The sequence below is a fragment of the Cataglyphis hispanica genome, chromosome 13 (genome assembly GCF_021464435.1).
Source record: "Cataglyphis hispanica isolate Lineage 1 chromosome 13, ULB_Chis1_1.0, whole genome shotgun sequence".
Classification (NCBI taxonomy): Eukaryota; Metazoa; Arthropoda; class Insecta; order Hymenoptera; family Formicidae; genus Cataglyphis; species Cataglyphis hispanica.
Genome location: NC_065966.1, coordinates 1812096 through 1832904, shown reverse-complemented (window position 1 = coordinate 1832904; position 20809 = coordinate 1812096). Strand labels below are relative to the sequence as shown.

Sequence of the window (20809 nt, the reverse complement as noted above, 5' to 3'; positions counted from 1 at the left end):
AAACTCCGATTAACTTAATCATCGATGATTAATTTATTTGGTAGAATTACCTATAACAAAATTTTATATTTTATATGATTCTTTCACAGCTTCTTTTAATGTATCAATAAAAAATTCATTTATATATATTATAATTTATACATTAATAAAATATTGCATAATGGCAACAAAAGCGCGCGTATATATTTTAAAAGATATCGAAAATATTTTGCGATTAAAATTGCATTGCGTTTCTCCTATTCATATATTCATATTTTTCAGGCAACATGAAATGATCTATCTCTATACAAAAGTATATTGATTGGCCAATCCGCTTTGAAGATAAAGCGTTCCACGGATAAAGCAGCGCCTTTTATTGCGTGTATTGTTCTCTTATAATCACTCAGCCGATAAAGCGAATTCCAGAGGAATCTACGTCGCACGGTCGAAAACGCGGGGTGCAATGTGCAACATCGTATTTCATCCTCGTGGAATTCTCCTTCTCCAGTGGAGAATGACAGAAGATGAAAAAGAGAAGCGCGAGATATTGAGCGTGTGTGACCGATACATATACATACATACGTCGTATTGAGTCATCTTCGTCGTCGTCGAGTCTCTTGGTGCTAATACTGCAGCAGTCAACCTCGATACGTCTTCGTCAATGATAAGATAAAGGTTAGCGTGTGTGTGCGTGCGCGATGCGTGCATGAGACTTGCCGTAGAAATCGACCCCGTGGGCGTCACATCGTGACTCGCTCGTGTCAAGCTTCTCTCTCTCTGTCTCTCTCTTTCTCTCTCTCTCTCTCTCTCTCTCTCTCTCTCTCTTCATACTCGCGCGTTTTTTTCCGCATCCACCAATCGTCCGTCCGTCCGTCCGTGTCATTTGTTCCTTTCTCTAACGTTCGCTTCGCGCTCGTGCGATAAACAGGGACGTAAGAACGAGCGTAGTATTAGTATATCTCTCATATGACGCATGGTCGGAGGAATCTCGCTGAAACGAAAGTTTCGAGAAGCCGTTGCAACGGCTACGCCTGCGAGGTTAAGCCTCTTGGGGACCGCAGGTAGGTAGGTATGCGCGCGAGTAGGCGCCATCGTGCGCGACCGCCTACGGAGAAGGTATATTTCTCCGCGTCGATTTTCTTTTTTTCTCTTTTTTTTTTATACGGCCAGACGCGAATCTACCAAATGTCTTTAGTGCCCACGTGTACGTATATACACGTGTCGTGTAATTGATAATTCATGTTTCGATAATCTAATGATGTGTTGAAATTACCGATTATTATGATAAAATACTGATGCTATGATTATGATTATAGGACCGGATTATTTGTCTCCAGCCGAGGGATGAGCGAGTTACTTTCAATTATATACTGGAACAAATAAGAGCATATTGTGCATTATCGTTATCAGAATATAACGCACACTATAAAAAGCTTCACGAGCCGTCAATCCTTTGAATCATTACAAATATAGCGCGCAAGAGCTGATTGAGTTATCGAATAATTGACTAGCGTACTCTGTTTTTTATTAACATTACATTTCTTTAAACATTACTACTGTAAACTGTAGTGAACATAATTAATTCAGGATATTTTTATCTTCTGAAGTAATATTTGTTGAATTTAAATCTCAGTTCATTAAGTAATCTTTTATTAAACAATCAAATGTAGGATTCTATTCTAAAGTTGTATTTTTTCAAGTTAGATCATCGAAACATAAATTATCCAATTGATAATATTTAAAAATGTATAAGCATAGACTCTAACGCATATGATCGATCCGTCCCTGTTTATGTATGATTAGATTCGATGCTATGCACGCATACATGACACGTAAATATATGTTGTATGTATGTATGTGTGAGCACTAATGTAAATGTATTTGTATGGTGCACGTGTAGCGTTCTCCCAGTTAAAGCATGCGCATAAATAAGTTTAGATTATAAGCTGTGTAGACTGCGATTTCAACGAGTGGCGCTTTTTTCTTCGGATAAAAGATGAGTGTTCGCATATATATATTTATATAATTATATTCCCCAAGTATCATGCTCGTTTATCACATTTTCATTCGCAACATGTCATAGTTCACTAAATCTTTCCGCAAACAATACGTTATTATCGAGCGACCGTACTCATCTACAATGCAATATATAATTGCAATATATATAAGTCTCAATTCAAAACATAAATATTTATAAAACTATAAATACAATGCATATAAAATATGCTAAAAATTACATTTTATGACGAAAGCATGATACAGTGTGCCAAATATCAATCGTTAAATTAGAAACGCAGCTGTCTACTTTACGACCTGTATATACATATATATAGGTTTAACAAATAATACAACAGGAATTACGAGATGAGAAATTAACAACGCGATTAAAAGTAAAGTAAAATTCGACACGGAGAGTAATAAAAACTAGATACATGAAACAAGTCCTGGCAACAAACGTCGAAATATGAAACGTGCATTGTAAAATAATGCGAATTTTTGAAAGACAGCCAACTTCACCAAAACTTAACAGCATTCTGAGAGAGAACAGATTCAATCGTCCTTACAAAGTGACCGTTTGTGTCTCACCTTTGCCAAGATATTTGAGCCTTTTTTCCATAAGTGAAAAGAGAGGAGATTGAAAAATTATGTAATGTATCTTTTTGCATCACATACTGACCCTCGTGTATTCTTCTTTAACATTTGCGACGATTTTTTTTTAATAAGTAATAAAATTTTCATTGTTCGTATTATGAATTAAGTAGGTAAAGGTCATGAATATTGAATTGAAAACAAGGTGTCGTAAATCGAGACATTGGTAAATAGATTTGGCGTCTTCCTTTTCCTCATCATTGTTCTTTATCATTCCTATAGACCTCTTTTCCGCCAGTCATGCCTGTGCATAAGTACATGGAAGAAAGCACGGAAAGCGAAGGCTACAACAAAGAGCCGTCTGAGCGAATGTAAAGGACGAAGAGAGACAGAGGATGGTCGGCGTACATCATTTGGGCGCCGAGAAGTCTGGCGCGACCAAGCCAGGCCAGAGGCGCGTCTCTGGTTACGCGACTATTTGGGGCGCCAAGCTGGTGGCTACGGCGGTGCGGCGGGTGAACGGGGATCATGGAAGGACGGCGGGGCAAGGAGAGGGCGTAGGTAGGCGTCCGAGCAATGTCCACTGCGTTCGAAGAGAGGTTCGCAGGGTCGGAGATTGAAGAGAAAAGAGGGAGATCGCCGAAGGGAGCTCCGCAGGCCACATTCCAGAAGAACGCGAGTTTTCAAACATGCCTGGCCTGCGTGAATATAGGTCCATGACCGATCCTGTAATACACACACAACGATCTCTAAGCGAGTTGTGAGCTGTGAAACTGCGTTCGTCCCTCATCTCGTCTCTCCTATGTCCATCGCTCGAACGATTCCCCCTGTGGTGCGTCCCTTCCCCCCTAGTGTTGCTCTGTCGCACACAGACGTGTACACATATATATCAACCTTCCCTTCCCTCTTCTCCGTCATATACTCTCCCTTTCCTCGTCCCTCGTGCTAACCCGGACGACCAGGCCGACCGAGCTGGCGACACCCTGTCTGGCAAGACCGGCCGGCGGACAAAAGAGGGGGCGCCCAAGCGCTGCGTTGCCATTTACTCGGTCTTCGTGCTGCGCCTACCTTCGGCCCCAAGGACAAATCCGACGAGCCGTGCCAGCCGTCGTGCCGCACTAGGCGACTGCCGGTCTGCTGCTGCCTCGATGTTTTCCTTACGATGCTCGCTGCCGATATTATTTTCAGCGAATACTTTCGTAAACTTGCGAAACAGAATGCACGAGATGGAAGATGAAGAATAGATAGATGAGAAAAGATAGAAAGAAAAATGCAAGAAAACTAACGTCATGTAATTACTATGACTAAAAACATAATGTAAGCCAATAAATGAATTTATAAATTGCTCGAATAAAATGTTAACATTATTGTGTAATGCAATTGTCAATTGTTCATGCAGGAAATTGACAGGAAGACATTCCGTTTCAAGGACACATAGGTGGAATACCTGAATGATGAATCGTGCCTACATAACTATACGCGAGGCCGATCCTCGCAGGTGCCTTCTCGCTGCACGGTGGACGTGTTCAAAAGAGGATCTCATCGTGATCAGTAAGCGCAAGAATAGCCGCCGTGATTCTTGGAAATAGAATAGGGTGCCTCTTCAGAGAACTGCGAGAGGATTCGTCGGCATCCTTGGTTTCTGCCGGTGGCGCGAATCGTGGAAATTTACGAGACCTCGTCCGTTTCTTTTTATCAGTCTATCTTGCTCACGCGTTCGTTCATCGAAGTATATGCGAGCATGCGGCTTGCGTCATTGCCTCGCGGGTCTCTCCGTGCGTTTGTATGCGTTGCGGCCTACGTGTAGCTAAGAAGAGACATGGCAACGGCGCGTGAAGCTAAACATATTAACTGTCGGCTCACGCCACAAAAACATGATCTCATTCCATGGCGCATATGCAAGAGGTTATCGTATACCTCAAAATCTCATTCAAAACTTTAACGGCATGAGAAAAAAGAAAAAGAGAGTAAAGAGAATAATATAAATACAAAAGCATTGAATACGGTAACGGTAAACTAAGGGATTAATAATTTCAATTAACACAATATACAAATAATATTAATTGCTTTAATTAAAATATAGATAATTTTAAATCCAATAAGTCCTTGGCATTAGCTATACTAGCCTATTATAAGCTTATTTACTAGGCCGTCTTTCCTGACTATAAAATTTTCTATGCTACTATTGAGTCAGATTTGTATTGTACTTAGTGTTCGTATCTCGTAGAATATATATATCTACGACCTAATTTAAATTACGCGCTTTTTCGTAGAATAAAATTTTCATAATTGATTATGATCTGTTTCACTTCTTTGCTATCGTTTTTAATCTTAAATTTTATATAGATGCTGTATATGTCATATAACGAATTATAGAAAAGTACAGAATGTTACACATTCTCTGCGTATTCGACCTCATGTATAGAGAAGTCGAACGGAGAGGCGCGATCGGCTGGAGGAGAAAGGCGAGCAAAAATCGAGGCTCCATGCTGGCTGCTACGGCAAACTGCTAAGCGGCGCGGCAGGCAGGCAGGCAGGCAGGCAAGCACGCACGCAGTCAGACATTCACAGCAGACAACATGGCGCCGAGAGCGTCGTCGTCACGCCGGCGTGACGTTTCCCGCGCGCGTCATTAACGGAAGTGAGCCCACAAAATGGCGGAGTTTTACAGAACTGAGGTGTGAAAGGGAAGAGAGAAAGGAGAGGAAAGGGAGGGTGTCTACGCCTGCGGGCAGTTAGACAGGCAAGCGAGGTAGGATGACGAGAGATCTGTAGAAAGAGAGGAGATTAGGTCGGTAGCACAGAGAAAGAAGAATGACTAGTAGCTGCCTTCAGCGGTAAACTAGCGCCCGTACTGTACGAATGGTGGCAACGGGGTGTTGAGGGGACGACTATTAGATAGAAAGAGAAAAAACGACAAAGGCGATAAGTTGAACGCAGATAGCAATAAACGAAGTAACGAGCGAGTGGGGATACGTGGAGGAGAGGCCGAGAATGCGAGAAGAGAGACTCGAGGGAATGAGAGAGCGAGAGACGGCGTTAGAGCGGGGGGGAAAGACCAGTGGGAAGCAGCGGCAGTTCTCGCTGGTAGTGGGGATGAAAATTAGTTACGGCATCCAAGACCTAAAAGGAACTCCGGCGCCGCCAGATCGCATCGTGCAATGTTAAGCGTTAAGGTATCCTCGTGTATCGTTGACAGTGCCGGTCTTAAACTTTGTGGTAGTTATCTGCATCGTGATTATATTGTCGGACTCGTTTTTATGGTCAACGTGACGATTATTACAGGTGCGAATAAGTTACGTATGTGTAATATTTTAAATCAAAGTCCATGACCTATTTATATGTATGACGTGAGTGTGAGGTGCTCAGTGAGGATAGCTCACAATCAGTTAAAATGATTCATTCGAAACATCAACAATCAACGCATCAACAGCATCAGCAGCAGAGCATGCGAAAATCTGTGGGCGTTATGGGTACGAGACGTATTTTTACAACAGCTTTTAAAATCAAGGTTTTAGATTCTTATAGACACGATAAGGATTGCCGCCAGAATCAACGTGCCACTGCGAGAAAATATGGTATTCATCGTCGTCAAATACAAAAATGGCTACAATGTGAGGAGCAGCTCAGAAGTAGCGTTGAAAATGGAAATACTGGGACTGCCTCCATTTCTTCCACGGGTTCTCAATCGGATGGTACTATGACGGAAGCTACAGGGAACACCGTGACTCCAGCAACGCCGGCCTTGAACCTCAACCTCGCCAGACAGCACGGCGACGAGCTCACTACACAGCAAGGGCCCCCACCTTCTCATCCTCCGCATGGCAGTGCACCCTCCTCGCCCCAATATAACCGTCAAACTACTACCATTGGCACGCCTTTGCCCCTATGCGTCACATCCGTGGGTTATCAAGAATATTCAGAACAACAACGTCTTCATTTAGAGCTTGAAGACAGAGTTCATATGTCAGAGATTCACGGATATTCAGGCACGCAAGTGGATCAAGACCGTAATTATTACGTATTAAACGGAGATGGACAGCGAGATGTAGAGGCAGCTTCAATATTTAGCAGTAGAAACGAGGTGAAGGTATATCAAACTTTGACAAGTTACCATTCGCCATCTCAAGAACATCAATACGGCGTAAATGATATCAACAATAGCATGCATAATCATTCGCCGAATCATCATCCGCAGCAGCGAGAACAAAGTTATGGAAACGTCGATTCATTCGACGGGAGATCATACGGCTTGCTACTAGCGCCGTCGATGATAAAGACAGAGCCAGTGAGCCCAGACACAGCGGCGACGTCAGGACCGTACGAATCAACGGATTCCCCCGGTGGCCCACGGGCCCCACTCTCACCGATATCGCATCGAGTCGCCGATAGCGGCGGTTCTTCGTCGTCCGTTCACTTTGTTGATTCCTCACGAGCCCCCGCGAGCCCGTACTTGCACGTGCACGTGCATGAACACGCACACCCATGCTCACCGTTGAATTCCGAGAAGTCGATCCCGTCGCTTCTGCACCAGGAGAGAGAGTCAGAAGAAACGACGCAGCACGTCGAAGAGAAGGAGGAAAAGATGTCAGAAAAAGCAGAATATTGTACGGCAATGATCAAAGAAGAAGTACACTTGGATGAGGAAGAAATATATGATGACAGAGAAGAAGTTATCGCATCCTCGTGCATTGATTATCGACGACCACCTACGGGCGAATCATTAGTAGGTAGTTCAGGACCGGTAAGTCCTATATACGATCGCAATGGTTACTCTTTACCATCGAGTCCTCGAGATTCTGTTAACGTCGGAAGATACCGGAGTAGCTGCTCGGATAGCGAAATGGATCCCCTCGTTTCAGCTGGCAGCTTAAATTCATCCGGCAATTTCACTCGCAGACGATCTTTCCCCTTGCGATTTAAACTTGATGTTCTCGATGCTTTCCATCGAGATAAGGAAGTAAAGGAAAATCAACGAGCCACCGCTAGAAAATTCGGTATAAATCGTCGTCAGGTACAGAAATGGTTAGAGCAAGAAGCGGAACTCAGGGATGAAATCGCCCTTCGAGGAGATTCACGTCAACGATTGGGTCCTGTCCAGGATGTCGCTTTGATCGGTGACTCACCGTTGGATCTGACGACGACAAATTATGTTCCGAACTGCGTTTCATTGTTACATGATCGGTTTGAGATGGAACAAGAACGATCGCCATCGCATTTTTATCGCTGCGATATTAGTTCCGTTTCTCCTCAACATCCTTCACATTATCAACACTATACTAGAATAGAATCATCCTCCGAAGTAGAACCTATAGGGCCTTGCAATCTTTCTTGCTCTATAGACAGCACTACGATTTCGACGACATCCTCTTATCAAGAGCTGTCTTTGAGAGAATTCTGCTATATGGAGTCTTCAATTAAAACACGCTGTTATTCACCCAGAGCAAATTCCGAAGTTTCTAATCTTTCTGAAGGATGTGAGCAAAGATTTTCGCCGTTGAAGAGGCAGCATTGTATGCTTTCTTGCTGCTATGATGCAATGTCGTCGCCAAAGAGATTTTGCGAAAGGTTTTCGGATGTGGACGACTGTTACGATGCACCTCCTCAAGATACACCTCTTTGTCTCGTGAAACCGAGGTTGACTCGGGAATCTTCTCCCTCTCGAACGGAATTGATTTTGAAACCGAATACTGTATCGGCTTCGAATAATCCGGACGCTATCACTTTCAAGCCTTACTTAGACAATCCCGTGAGCAAGCCTGCGAAAAAATGTGCCGATCAGCGCGATTCATCTCCTATCAGCAGCTATAATGTCAATAACAATAACAACAATAATAATAATAACAACAATTGCCAAATAATTTGTAACTTCAACGAGAATCAAAGTCGCAACTATGATTTTGAGCTTAATCTGCGAGTACCGGTTTCCTGGAGGCCTGATATAAGTTTGTATACAGGGTTTCCGCAAGGGAGTGCGTTTGTCAGCGTATCTTCGCTCTACATGTAACTTCCTCTTTCGAACCGCTCTCCTTCCTTCTGTTCTAATCAAATGCAGAGAACGGAAACCAGCAAGCTCGTATAACGATCAATGGTCGTGTCTATGTTTCTCTCCTTTCATCTTATTTAGATGCACTTGTTTAAAAATTTGAAAAAGACGCTATAATGATTGGATCGACATTATACTAATAATTAACTAATTAGCTTATGGATATAAAAATCGAATTTGTAGATTTCTCAGGTGAAAATTTGCCGGCGAGAGATCGATCAGTACGTGATCTACTACACGTACGTAGCAGGCCACGTAAGCATTTATCGTTTCCACGGATCATCGGTGCCGCGTTATATATCGCGATAAAGTCTTAATCGGACGAGCTGAGGCGTGGAAGGAGATTATACATGGTCGCGTCCTCAGCTGTCTTCTTCCAACTTTATCAGACTTGCTTGCCCCTCTTCCCCTCCATCGTCCCATCTCGCTCCACGAAAAAAATCATACAGATATCCTGGTAAATCTTTTTCTCACCGCTTTATCATCGAGATTAGAACCTGGTGGTTATCGCACGGCTAGGCCGTTTAGAGGTCGAATGTGTTCGCTATAATTATAGAATTATGTCAGCGCAGCCATTGCAATGTATCGAAAAAAAATTCGCGGAAAAAAAGCTTGCCTATGAACTTATCAAAGAAAAATTTAAAAAACTTTAATTTCTTTTTTTTTAATTTACATTTTTTCTTCCAAGATATTTTTGATTTAGTTTAACAAATTTTCAATTCTTTTTAATATTTTAACATTTTTTAAATATTTTTAATATTGCATATTGTGCTCGACGCATTGCGTCAGAAAAAAAAAAATGAAGCTTTCAGATTATGAGTTTCTTACGTTTTCTCTATATTATATAAAAAACTACCCGCCAGTGGCGGGCAGATTGATCGGACGATTTCTTGGTAGTATGCATAATATACTATCCATGGTTTTCTGCGAACTGTTCACGCGATTATATTCATCACTGGTAGCGAATGTATAGTCGATCTGTGAAAATTATTTAATTGCTCAAACAATTTCTTCCATGTGTGCATATGCGTCACGCATATACCACATTAGTATTACAAATTAGTAACTTGTCATCGCTCTTCTATCCCCCCTTTTCTCACTGTTTGGCAATTGTTGTCTATTTCTTGTTCTTACTTTTTATTGTTTTCTGTTAAATGGCGTGTAAATATGTAAATATGTAAATATCGGGAAGAAACGTGACATTATCGTATTCCGTCGCATCCGAGATTTCTGCGATGTACATTTGATAGATATAGTGTTATTATAAAAATGTTTAAATAGTCGATGCCTCCAAGGAGAAAATTCCTTTGGAAAAAATAAGCTATTTTTATACGATTTCGTCTGAAAAAAAAGGAAAACAAAAGAAAAAAGAAGAACAATAGAGAGATGGAAATTCGAGACGAAATAAAACACTTCCGCAGAGACCACTTTTTGTGCCTTTTTTGTCGATATAAGACAAAATACAAAACGTTCTTAACGCATAACGAAAACGCGTAGGTCAATTATGCGCGTAATATATATAAATATATTAATATTTGTAGGAAATAATAGATTCGATATGTAGAAAATAAATTCGTTCGTTATGCACTTCGTTTCAATAAATTAATTTACTAAATAATGACAAAGATGTACCGCAATCAATTTATCCATCGTTAAAATATTTAAAACGAGAGAGATAACTATATGCGTGATGTTATTGCGTACATAAAATGTAATTAGTTTGCTGACTGATAGAAAAATCGATAGTTATGCAAGATGAATAGAAAGAATTAAAAAAATATATAAGAACAACTCTGAAAGAAAACCACATGTGCCTTATATAATATATTCATATTAAAGTTGTATATCGCTCGCACGAGGCTTAGTGCGAGATAAGACAAATCACAGGGACATATAAATTGTATAATATTAATTATTATGGTAATAATGTATAGATTTTAATTAATATTTATAAGATAGATCAACTTAGAAAGTGATATAATTATGCCTATATATTTTCTATACACAATTCAAATTATGAAATTTTTATTTGCCTTCGATACCGATCGGTGATCGCAATTGAATAATTTAAACGAGAGGAAGATTGCGCATCGGCATTGAACCAAGTCCGTAATTAATTATACCGTGTCTCTTGATTGTGAACAATATATTTTTATTTAAATAAGGAGCATCCAAAAATTATACCTATCGTTTAAAATATTCAAGTATCAATACTCTGATAATCAACAACGCTCTTATTTAATTGACTTTTCATAGAAAAGAATGAGGAACAAAAATTTAAAAATAATGAGCCTAGAGAATTAAGAATTATTTGTAAATTTTTAAAACCTGCAAATTAAAGACTTGAGAATTAGAAATATCGGAAAAGTAAAAATCTTCATTTTTATTTAGTATACTGCAATTAATTTATATGAAGAAATTTTTTTTAAATATGTGTTCTTTACATAATTTTCTTTAACACATTTTTAATTTGCAAAATTTGAAAACGCACAAATAATTCCTAATTCTCAACATTATTTTTACTTAGCGAAAGGGGACAATTGAAGACATAACAATTTATAAATGTTTTTCATAATATGAATGCACCCTTGTTCCCAGTGCACTGAGAGCGACACGATTCGTCGAGATGCATTACGATCCTCGAAGAGATAAGCGATTTCTTTCGCGTCTGACTTTGCTGGCGAATTGTCAGAATAAAACCTTTTGTAAATTGTTAGTTGATGCTAAAGGAAATAATATTAGATTGTAAGAAATACTTTGTTCGGATCGGAAAAACACATTGCGATATTCATTAATATGGGTTTTTCTCAACTTCCTCGATAAAATTCTAAAGCAATCACAAATACTATAAAATGATCATGATGCTAAAGTAAATTTCATATTTATTATTAGTAAAGACAAAAATATCAAGCGATATGATGTGAGTATAGTTTTATAGAGATCATTAATATTTTAATTTTTGAATCGAAATCAAGAAAATTGATATTTATAAAGCAGATTTCTAAACAATCAAGCAGTTGCCAAGCGATCAGCAAGAAAGGCAATTCTGTAAATCACTGCTGCAGACAGGGCAGTTACGTTAATGTTTCAATATTCACGCTTAATCGAGCTCATTCATGATGCAGCATTATTCAATATGGTTGCCTGTGTGATCGCTTCGTACCGAGCTCTAATTTATCGTCTCACGAGTAATAAATTCAAGATATGATAATTATAATTATTATTTCTACGAAGAACAGTACATCATATTACGATCAAAAATTTTTTTTCTCTACATTTCTTTTTCCAGAATAAAAAAAAAATATTTTTATTTTATTTTATCAAAATCTTTCAATCTTGTCTTAAACATTACTGTTATGTATACATATGTTTTTTGAATTAATCATTTAATTGTTAAATATATATTTTTCTATTGCAAAACGATTCGCCAATCAAGTCCGAGGATCGAGAGATCGAACAAAGAAAAGTAGATTTTCGCGCTTTGCCCACAATTGTTAATAGTGGTCAAGGCGGCAATGTACAATAAAAGCGCGCGTGCGTAATTATAAGCCATAATAAATTACATAATGCCATAATACATTTTACGTAAAAGAAGGCTGTACGACTGACGAAAAAATTCTCGATCACGCGAAAAATGAATTCGCCTCTGGAGTGCCTTGTATGTGAGAGTGTGAGTATGTTTGTCGCGTGTCCGTCTAAACTCGTATATGTAGTCACGTATACACCACAGCCCACAAGAGTCTGTTAACGAGAGGCGTAAAGCGTATATATGTATAAGCAATATCTTTTAAGTGCATAAAAGAAAGGGAGAAAGTTTCGTCCCTTCTGCATAAAAACCCCTGCGTTTTATTGACCGTACAACACACACAAAAACAAAATATATATATATATATAAGCATAATGTTCGTATTGTACAAAAAAGTTTATATATGTATATATACAAATAAAAAAAAATAATAAAGAGCTAGAACGCGAAAATATCAAAGAAAGTACATAAAAATTTATCTATCTATATATACATATATATACATATACACATATATCGAAAATTATATTTTGATACGATCAACTTACACGACTAACGCGCCTCTGAACTCGCCCGGTGCCTTCAAATTGCTCGTGCCTTACAATTTCTCGCGCGAGGAGGAATCGAGAACCCATAGACATTGTGATTCTCTCGCTGATAATATAATATTTGTCGTATCGTATCTTTGGCGAAATTGCGCGAATGCAAATTAGAAAGTAAAATAGTGTACAGGTATATACCAGTGACCTCCTCACGCGCGCAAGCATATATCAGTATTTCAATTATTCCTTATTTATTGTTTCCGTGACATATAAAGAGCCTCCAAAGTCCCAGTAAAGTAACTTGTTAATCTCGTCATCTCTATGCCTTCTCGATCGCATACTTCGCAAAAACGTTGAATTTCTTTTAATCACATCCTGCGTGCAATCGCTAATTTGATATGGCCGAAGATTATCCGGCATTCGCAATGCTCATATCATTCGATATTTTATCTTGCTGTTATTGATATGTGTAGTCGATAAACATTGAGAGAAAAAAAGGCACACGGTTCCGCCATCGCTCCACAGCTCAGAAACAAAAATAGTCGAATAATCCGTCAGCGTCTTCATCTTGCAAACAAAATTGTGGCTAATAACATTGTTAATATTATATCTCTTCTTGTATTGTTTATTTATGTGCCTTTTTTCTCATTTTTCGATTTTCCATTTTTTCTCATTTTCTGATTTTTATCTGAAACAATCATTACTGTAATTTAACAAAAAACATGAACAGAGGCGAGAAAGAAAAAAAAAAAAAGTATTGAAGAACGAGAGTGAAAATGTATGAGTTTAATGCTCGAAGAGTGCAAGAGAAAGGCATCGAGATATTCTTTTGTACGTCGCAGAGATGAAAAATTATTGTATTAAATATTGTATCATATATACACGCGCGTATAGATTATATATATATGAAGCGTGCCAAACAACAGGAATGCCCATTTTGGTATTCGTAACGTCTTTAAGCATGACACGCTTCATATGACATAGGTCCTAATTGAATTTGAGAGAAAATATAAAAGATTATTTTAAAAGAATCCACACCTGTGTTTCGTCGCTCTTCCTGCCTATCAAATTTCTCTTTTAATATTATATCTTTAACTATTCTACCTTTAATATTATATATTTAATATTATATTTATCTTTTAATATTGCTCACTCATTCTCATTATTCTTGTATCGCCAAAGCTTGTACAAAATACCGTCTGTCGCAGATATAAACTGAAACAATATTATTACTTCGATAATTGGAGTATTAAAATTTAAAGCAGTCGAGATATAATTTTCACGGAAGTGAGATACATTCCAAAGTTTCACCTGCAAAAGTAAACCATAAATTGTCTTTCGAAAAATTACTTTTAATTAACGAGTAATAATATCGATTAATACTGAAAAAAATAAATTTGTATACATAAATGTTTTACTTTCCATAATTTTGGCAATAATCACAAGTAATTATATTTTGTTAAATTATTGAATTATTGGCAATTTGTATCAACTATTATACTTGGGGAATTTTATTAATTAATATTTTCTAAGAAACTTTGAGAAACCGTATGTATTTGTTATCTAAAATAAAGCACGATGATCGAATGGCTTGAAGAAAGCATGTTGCATTAGCGCATTGACGCAATAGATCTTTCTTCTGCTGATATGATTCATAAAGTCTCTCTCACGCGATTCCACAAAACGTACAAGCACTTATCTTCTTACCGAGTGTTTCAGCAGTTACGCGACGCAGTATGGGAGAGAAAAAGTATTCTATTCTTTGATTACATCGATTCAGGCGTTTCCGCTTGAATTATGGAACAACGAGCAAGTAGTAAGGTCGTCAAATTTCGTAATATACTAAATTAAATTTTACCGTTATCGCTGCGTCATTTAACCTTTTGCGCTCGAAATTATTTTTATTATAATATTGATAAACACTACGTCAATTTCTATCTCGCGGTCTCAAGGTCTCGTCTGTGAATCTCTCTAGTTGAATCAATTTTAAATGCCTCGCAGTCTGTATAATATTTTCCTCATCAACTGTCCGTGGTAAAGTGAGATCATATAGTCCACGTCTTTATTTAGTATTATATTTCAGATTTGAAAGACATATAGAGGCCATATATATATATTTCAAACATATTCTTTATATAAATTTCTATTCTACTTTTATTATAGTTTTATAAATTCCATTTTTTTTTTCTTATGATCTGTCTATGGCAGTTTTTTATAATTAATGAGGAAATGAGTTTTTACCAAGATGAAACTCCCTCCACTCGTAATTAAAGATTTACGTAATTTCGCGCACATATACAACACAGTCGCGAGTGCGGTCTCGAAGAGGCTTCGATATCTCGCCCCGGCCCTCCCTCTTCCCTCTGCTATGCGGCATTACAGAGGCGCGATAAAGATAAGCGTGCGCGAGTCCAAGTCATAGAGATTCACGCACATCGTCTGCCTTTCCCCTCATTCTCTTCCCTCTCTCTCTCTCTCTCTCTCTCTCTCTCCTTACCCTTTTTTTCTACGCATACTTATACCGATGCACCGATGCATTGTTTCCCATATCGCGCCTGATTGGCAGCTCGCTGGAGTCGCAGCCGCGTGTGCGTTAGGTTCTCCCAGGCATGCATCGCATATTCTCGAGCACGCGTAACGCAGGAGCACACACATATATAGGACGACACACCGATGCAACGCTTATTGTTAGCTGCAGCGAACTCGTGCTCTTCGTGCGATCGCTCACGTTTGCCTTGTTTATTGTGAATTCTATAGAATCTATAGAACTGCACTATCCTATAAATTTATGTCTGATGGATTTCGTTTTGATCCTACGAATATAATGTGAAAAATCTTCATCTCATTTTTATGCAATTACGTACATAGATTATATGATTCGTACATTTTTCATACGCGCTATCATTAGGTTTCAAATGCACGGTAAATTTCTGCTATGTAAATATATGATTTATTATCGATGTTTATCATTACACGAGTCCGGTATATAACGGGAAATGCTCGCCGTTAAAAATAAAAGAGAGACTATTAAATGAGAATCACGAGCTTTTATAGTTTTACGCTGATGCTATTGTGATGATAAAGATTAATTAGTAAATGTCATTGAGGTGGGATGGAAAAAATTTAGATAATAAAACAATATTGGTGATATTATTTATTAATTACTGACAAAATACTCGCATTCGCAATTTACTTTTACTCTTCGTACACGTTAAACAGATATTCTTATTTAATTATTTTAATAAAAAGATATTATGAATAAACTTCATTAACTCTTCATTTCTAAATTTGCGAAATATAAAACTTGTTTGTTTTATATTTCTCATTTATCAGTTGGAAATTCCATCTTAAACGCATTCAGCTTATACATGCCTGTGTTCGTGTTGCAACGTAAGTGAAATGATTGCCAATGCACCTGAACAGATTGAGCAATCATTATCTCATGCGGCAGTTAAACATATAAAAGATGAAATTCAGTTTCAATTTTCACCTGTATTTGCTTCTCAATTATATATATATATAAAAAAAAAAAAATGCGCACGTGTACCTCTTCATGCACGGATGTATGTGTAGGGGAGAGGGGGATTGTACTGCCAGCATATTAAATACAATGCCTTTACAATGTATAGACTATAGATCACTATTTTAACAGCAACAGAACAATTAGATTTTTGTCTATCAAAACTTATCATTTTTTTCATAAATATATTTATGAGTAAATTTATATATTATATGAAAATGTCATCGTTTTTTTGATCTATCAGTTAAATTCTTTGAATTAGACGTACATTACATCCTTGTGTTATTTATGGACGACATATATAAGAATTTATTTCAAGGAAAAAAATTGACGGTGCATTCCTCAGAAAGGAATGTAAATCATTAGGCGATATCATGCGAAACCTCATCGTTAAATCGTGATAATAACAATATTTAGCGTTTTTATTAAGGCCACGTATGCGTACTAAGCAGACCTTGAATCAAAACATGACTGTTGCAACGCTCAATCAACGCCAATAAATGTCATCGGTTGGTGCAATGCAATTAGGAAGGGTGTATGGACGAAAAAAAAAAAACTTTGTTCAATGACTCTGATGGAATGCATTAATATTAGAAGAAATATTAATCGCAACGATGATTCTGTCGCGGTTTAACATAATCGCGTCCGGATCGAGTTGAGCGATTAATATTTAAGTCGATTTAACAGATGACATTACGTGTGTCTCGAAAAGCGTCGAGAATACGAATTGGACCAACACGTAGGTACTTAAAAAAAGTCTCGCTCTCTCTTGATCTATTCTCCGACCGGAAATACAAAAGTATACCGAAAAGACTGGCGTTGCTCCAACTGAGCGACGTGACCGATTCTGTTTGAAGAACGTGCAAACAGTACAGTGGACAAAAGTCTAAGGTTTCGATAATTATTCTTTTAGAGTGAGCGCTTCGTCGTGCGTTGATTTTATTCACAAGTCGCGCTTCTCGAGACGTGTAAGAAATCGGCGAACACACGGGGTAAGTGTGTCGCGAAACGAGAAATCGACATATCCCCGTGCCGGAGATAATACGCTGGGGCAATTTGAGTTTGGTAAATAACGCGCTATTTGCCAAATACTATTATTACTCATGAATTTTCATCAATCGCGCGATACCCTATAATCCACGAAGTTTCCATGTCCCACATAAAGTGCGCGTTCTCTCTCTCCTCCCGCGATTATAGATTAAAGATAAAACTTGATGGACGAGATGTTATTAGAGCTTTCCTTTAGTCCTGCTTCGATAGATTTGCTCTCTACTTTTGGTTGACAGCCTATATAAAACAGATTCCTGATAAATAAATATTTCAAGTATATATTATGTATGTATATATATATATATGTTATGAGAAACATTTTCCAGAAAACAAATTCTTGTAAATTAATTATACAATATCAAAGAAACTTGCTTTGCATCTTATCGACTTAAACGTAATATCGTTTTTTTTGAGGATTGACGCCACCATAATTATTGATTATGTTAATCTGAATTATGACTGAACAATGATTGTGATCGAATATGGGGTATAGTCGTAATTACAAATTGATACGCGCGAGAAGATATATAAATCGAAAACAATGTGACGGGAGTATTATATTGAAGAGACAAGAATAATTTACAACGTGACGTTAAGAGAACGGGCGTTACACGGGCGTTACATTTAAATGGTAATTCGGTCCGTGAGACCCTCAGGCGCACGACATTTGAGCGGGAGAGATGCTCATTTTCGCGATGGTTGCTAATTATAAAACGGACATTCGCAAAGTCTGTCTCTTCGGTACACGTGTTCTTGATGTGGCAGAAAAGAAAGACAAAGAAAAAAAAAATAGAGTCTCAGGGAGTCGTTCATAATATCCCATAATGGCGAGAAAATCAACGTTTGCGAAAGGATATTCAGTATATATTTTTACCCCAGCAAAGCTGCCTTCTCGTTCCTTTTTTCCGTTTTGTTTTCGTTGCTATCGCGTTTGTATTATCTCAATATCAAACACTATTTTTTTAACCGCCTGATACTTTTTTCTCTATTAAAATTATCTAGACTTAAAAATTTTCTAAATACATAGATTCGCGTGCGAAGAATTGCTGCTAGATTAAATTTATAATTACAGATTTAAAAAAGGATGGAATAATTTTAGAGAAAAAAATATTCAAATATACAAAATAAATAAATGTCTACACACTATGAATCTCCTGAGGTAACCATTGTCTTGAGCAAAGAAGAAATTCACAAGAGATATCAAGATACAGCAATGATTATATTTAATGTAAGAAAATATGAAAGAGGAAAGAATTCATTTAATTTAAATTAACTTTTAACCTCGTGAAATTTTTAATTACAGGAGCAACAAAGTAGAAAGAAGAAAGTTGTCAGTTACCTCACTTTTGGGAGCAGTCGCAGAACAATAGAATATAGTAGTAATGGAAATCATCCCGTCATTATACGAAAACCTGCAGGTTCTGTGATTACACACAACACTCCTTTATCCTTGCAGATACCGAGAGAATATCGTAAGCCAAGTGAAAAATGTGCAATAATTTGATGAAAATGTTACGATAATTTCTTCAATAAACTTAGCTGTTTGCACTAACATTATAGTATTAATTTTGAGGAAATCTGTATATATACATACATTATAATAATATAAGGTTTAAACATTTTTCAATGTGTTCATTTACCACATGAGACCATTTGTCACAATCGCTTTATAAAATATACTTTATAACAAAAACAAGCATAATATAATACATCTCATTGTCAGTTAATATCTAAGGATGTGTGAGTACTCACAAAATTCAAGTCGAATTCAGGTATATTTGTAGAGCCTCTTTCTCGATTTCTTAGAGAGATTGAGTGTTGAAAATATATTGGATACTTGCATTATTCCTATTGCTTATCATAAAATAAATAGATTACAATATAAAACATAAGCAATGTACATAATATTCCGCAAAAATTACAAAAAAAATTATTTTATCATTTAATAATGAAATTACTTGTTCCTCAATATACGTTACGACGTAATTATGATTAAATGCAGAAAATTATCTGAGTAACTTAAATGCTCTGACATCCACTGAAGCGGTGTTTCTAAAGGTGGTATAATGCCATGGGTGCGCACTGTAACTGTATAAAGTCACAATTAGTCTCAACTTCTTTCAATAAATGAGGTTGTGTATGTGTGTGTGTATTTATATTTGTTCCTTTTCTATATAAAGTTTATAAAAAAAAAATTTTACAAACCATTTTCTTGATCCGGGAACACTTCATTTAACAAATGCTTTAAAGTTTTTCTCTGGCCTTCTTCATTCGTTGGTTTTACAAGTTTTTGTATGTATTTGTCCTCATTTGTATAGCATCGGAAAGGTATATACTTAAATCCCTCCTCAGTATTGGTTTCCATAAGCCTGCCATTCACAGACCAGAATTGATCAAATTTATCATTCATAATACCATTCCAAAGCTGTGTATGATCTTTTTTCTGCATACTAGAGACAATTTGACCTCTATGCTTCAGAACATCAGCTTCCTTTATGCAAGAAAGAAAATGGGCTTCTACAACTTCTCTAAAATTGCATAAAATTATATTTATATTATCTGTCAATATCATGCAAACCAATAAGTCGTCATCGTCATTGATTAAAATATATTGCATACTTGTTTTGACAGTGCATTAGAATGTTCTCTGGAAATTTATCAAAGTGAACAACAATATTCCAAGGTAATTGAATGTCATTGAAATAAATGTCTAGTAAAACACCAATTGGATAATGCCACTTTAATGGCATTCCATTAAATTCCAACCACATCTCATGCTCTTGTTTGCTATCACTTTGTATGTGTCGTATAAAATGTTTCCGCACCTAAGTAAAGAAACAATATACATATATATTTAATCCATGTTGGGACATAATGTTAATAGAATTATAAAATAACAAGTCTCAATAAGATATCTTGTGCAAATATATTCCTTACCTTTTCTGTACATAATGGAAAGTAACTTAACCTAGGTACCATTAGATAAAACGGATCCGGCCCTTGTAAATCGCAGATTTCCTCGGAGTTGAGAGTAAAACAGACTGGAATTTTTCCATCCCAAATTTCCCGGAGTACCTCCCTATCGTTTGCCATTGAATTAATACGGATATATCTTCTCTAACGCGTTTGTTATGGGTAAAATAATTTGATAACAAACAATCGAGAACAATTAGGTTATGTTAAGTTACAGTTAGGTTGCGCTTCTGTCAGATAAAGAAGATACCAAACTCCAGCTGACTTTTAATATTGCCATCTGCCGATAAATATTACAGGCATTTTACTATACAAAATATACTATTATCAATTGAGCAAATTCCTCAAATTTTCCAAATTTTATAAATATAATTAAATTAATATATCATTGTTTTTTATCCATAGAATCTCTCTTTTTTATAAACATATTTTATATTAATCTCGGTTAAGTAATTAAAATAAAAAAAATTTTAATCTTATAAAATAACAAAATTTTCTACTAAATATATTTCATCAGTATTAATGATAAGAAAAACAATTATAAACTATTATGTAAAAAATTAGCCACGTGGAAAGAAAACGAA

At 36.9% G+C, this 20809-nt stretch overlaps 3 protein-coding genes across 4 annotated transcripts; 2 read left to right on the top strand and 1 right to left on the bottom strand.

The window, feature by feature from the left end:
• The first annotated feature begins 410 nt into the window (after positions 1-410).
• On the top strand, positions 411-13447 carry LOC126854029 (uncharacterized). Of its 2 annotated transcripts, none has more exons than XM_050600362.1 (3): positions 411-654; positions 2851-3885; positions 3968-13447. In XM_050600362.1, the coding sequence occupies exon 3, from the start codon at positions 5963-5965 to the stop codon at positions 8573-8575; it is 2613 nt and encodes an 870-aa protein (XP_050456319.1). In that variant the 5' UTR covers positions 411-654; positions 2851-3885; positions 3968-5962; the 3' UTR covers positions 8576-13447. The 2 variants fall into 2 exon arrangements, with proteins under 2 accessions (XP_050456319.1, XP_050456320.1); XM_050600363.1 differs by lacking the exon at positions 411-654 and adding an exon at positions 956-1044.
• A 3636-nt stretch (positions 13448-17083) lies between these two features.
• On the top strand, positions 17084-18783 carry LOC126854039 (uncharacterized). The gene is made up of 3 exons (XM_050600388.1): positions 17084-17194; positions 18325-18480; positions 18556-18783. The coding sequence occupies exons 2-3, from the start codon at positions 18385-18387 to the stop codon at positions 18754-18756; spliced, it is 297 nt and encodes a 98-aa protein (XP_050456345.1). The 5' UTR covers positions 17084-17194; positions 18325-18384; the 3' UTR covers positions 18757-18783.
• A 131-nt stretch (positions 18784-18914) lies between these two features.
• On the bottom strand, positions 18915-20446 carry LOC126854037 (autophagy protein 5). The gene is made up of 4 exons (XM_050600386.1): positions 20190-20446; positions 19872-20077; positions 19458-19780; positions 18915-19340 (listed from the first exon to the last, which is right to left on the bottom strand). The coding sequence occupies exons 1-4, from the start codon at positions 20343-20345 to the stop codon at positions 19228-19230; spliced, it is 798 nt and encodes a 265-aa protein (XP_050456343.1). The 5' UTR covers positions 20346-20446; the 3' UTR covers positions 18915-19227.
• Positions 20447-20809: the final 363 nt, after the last annotated feature.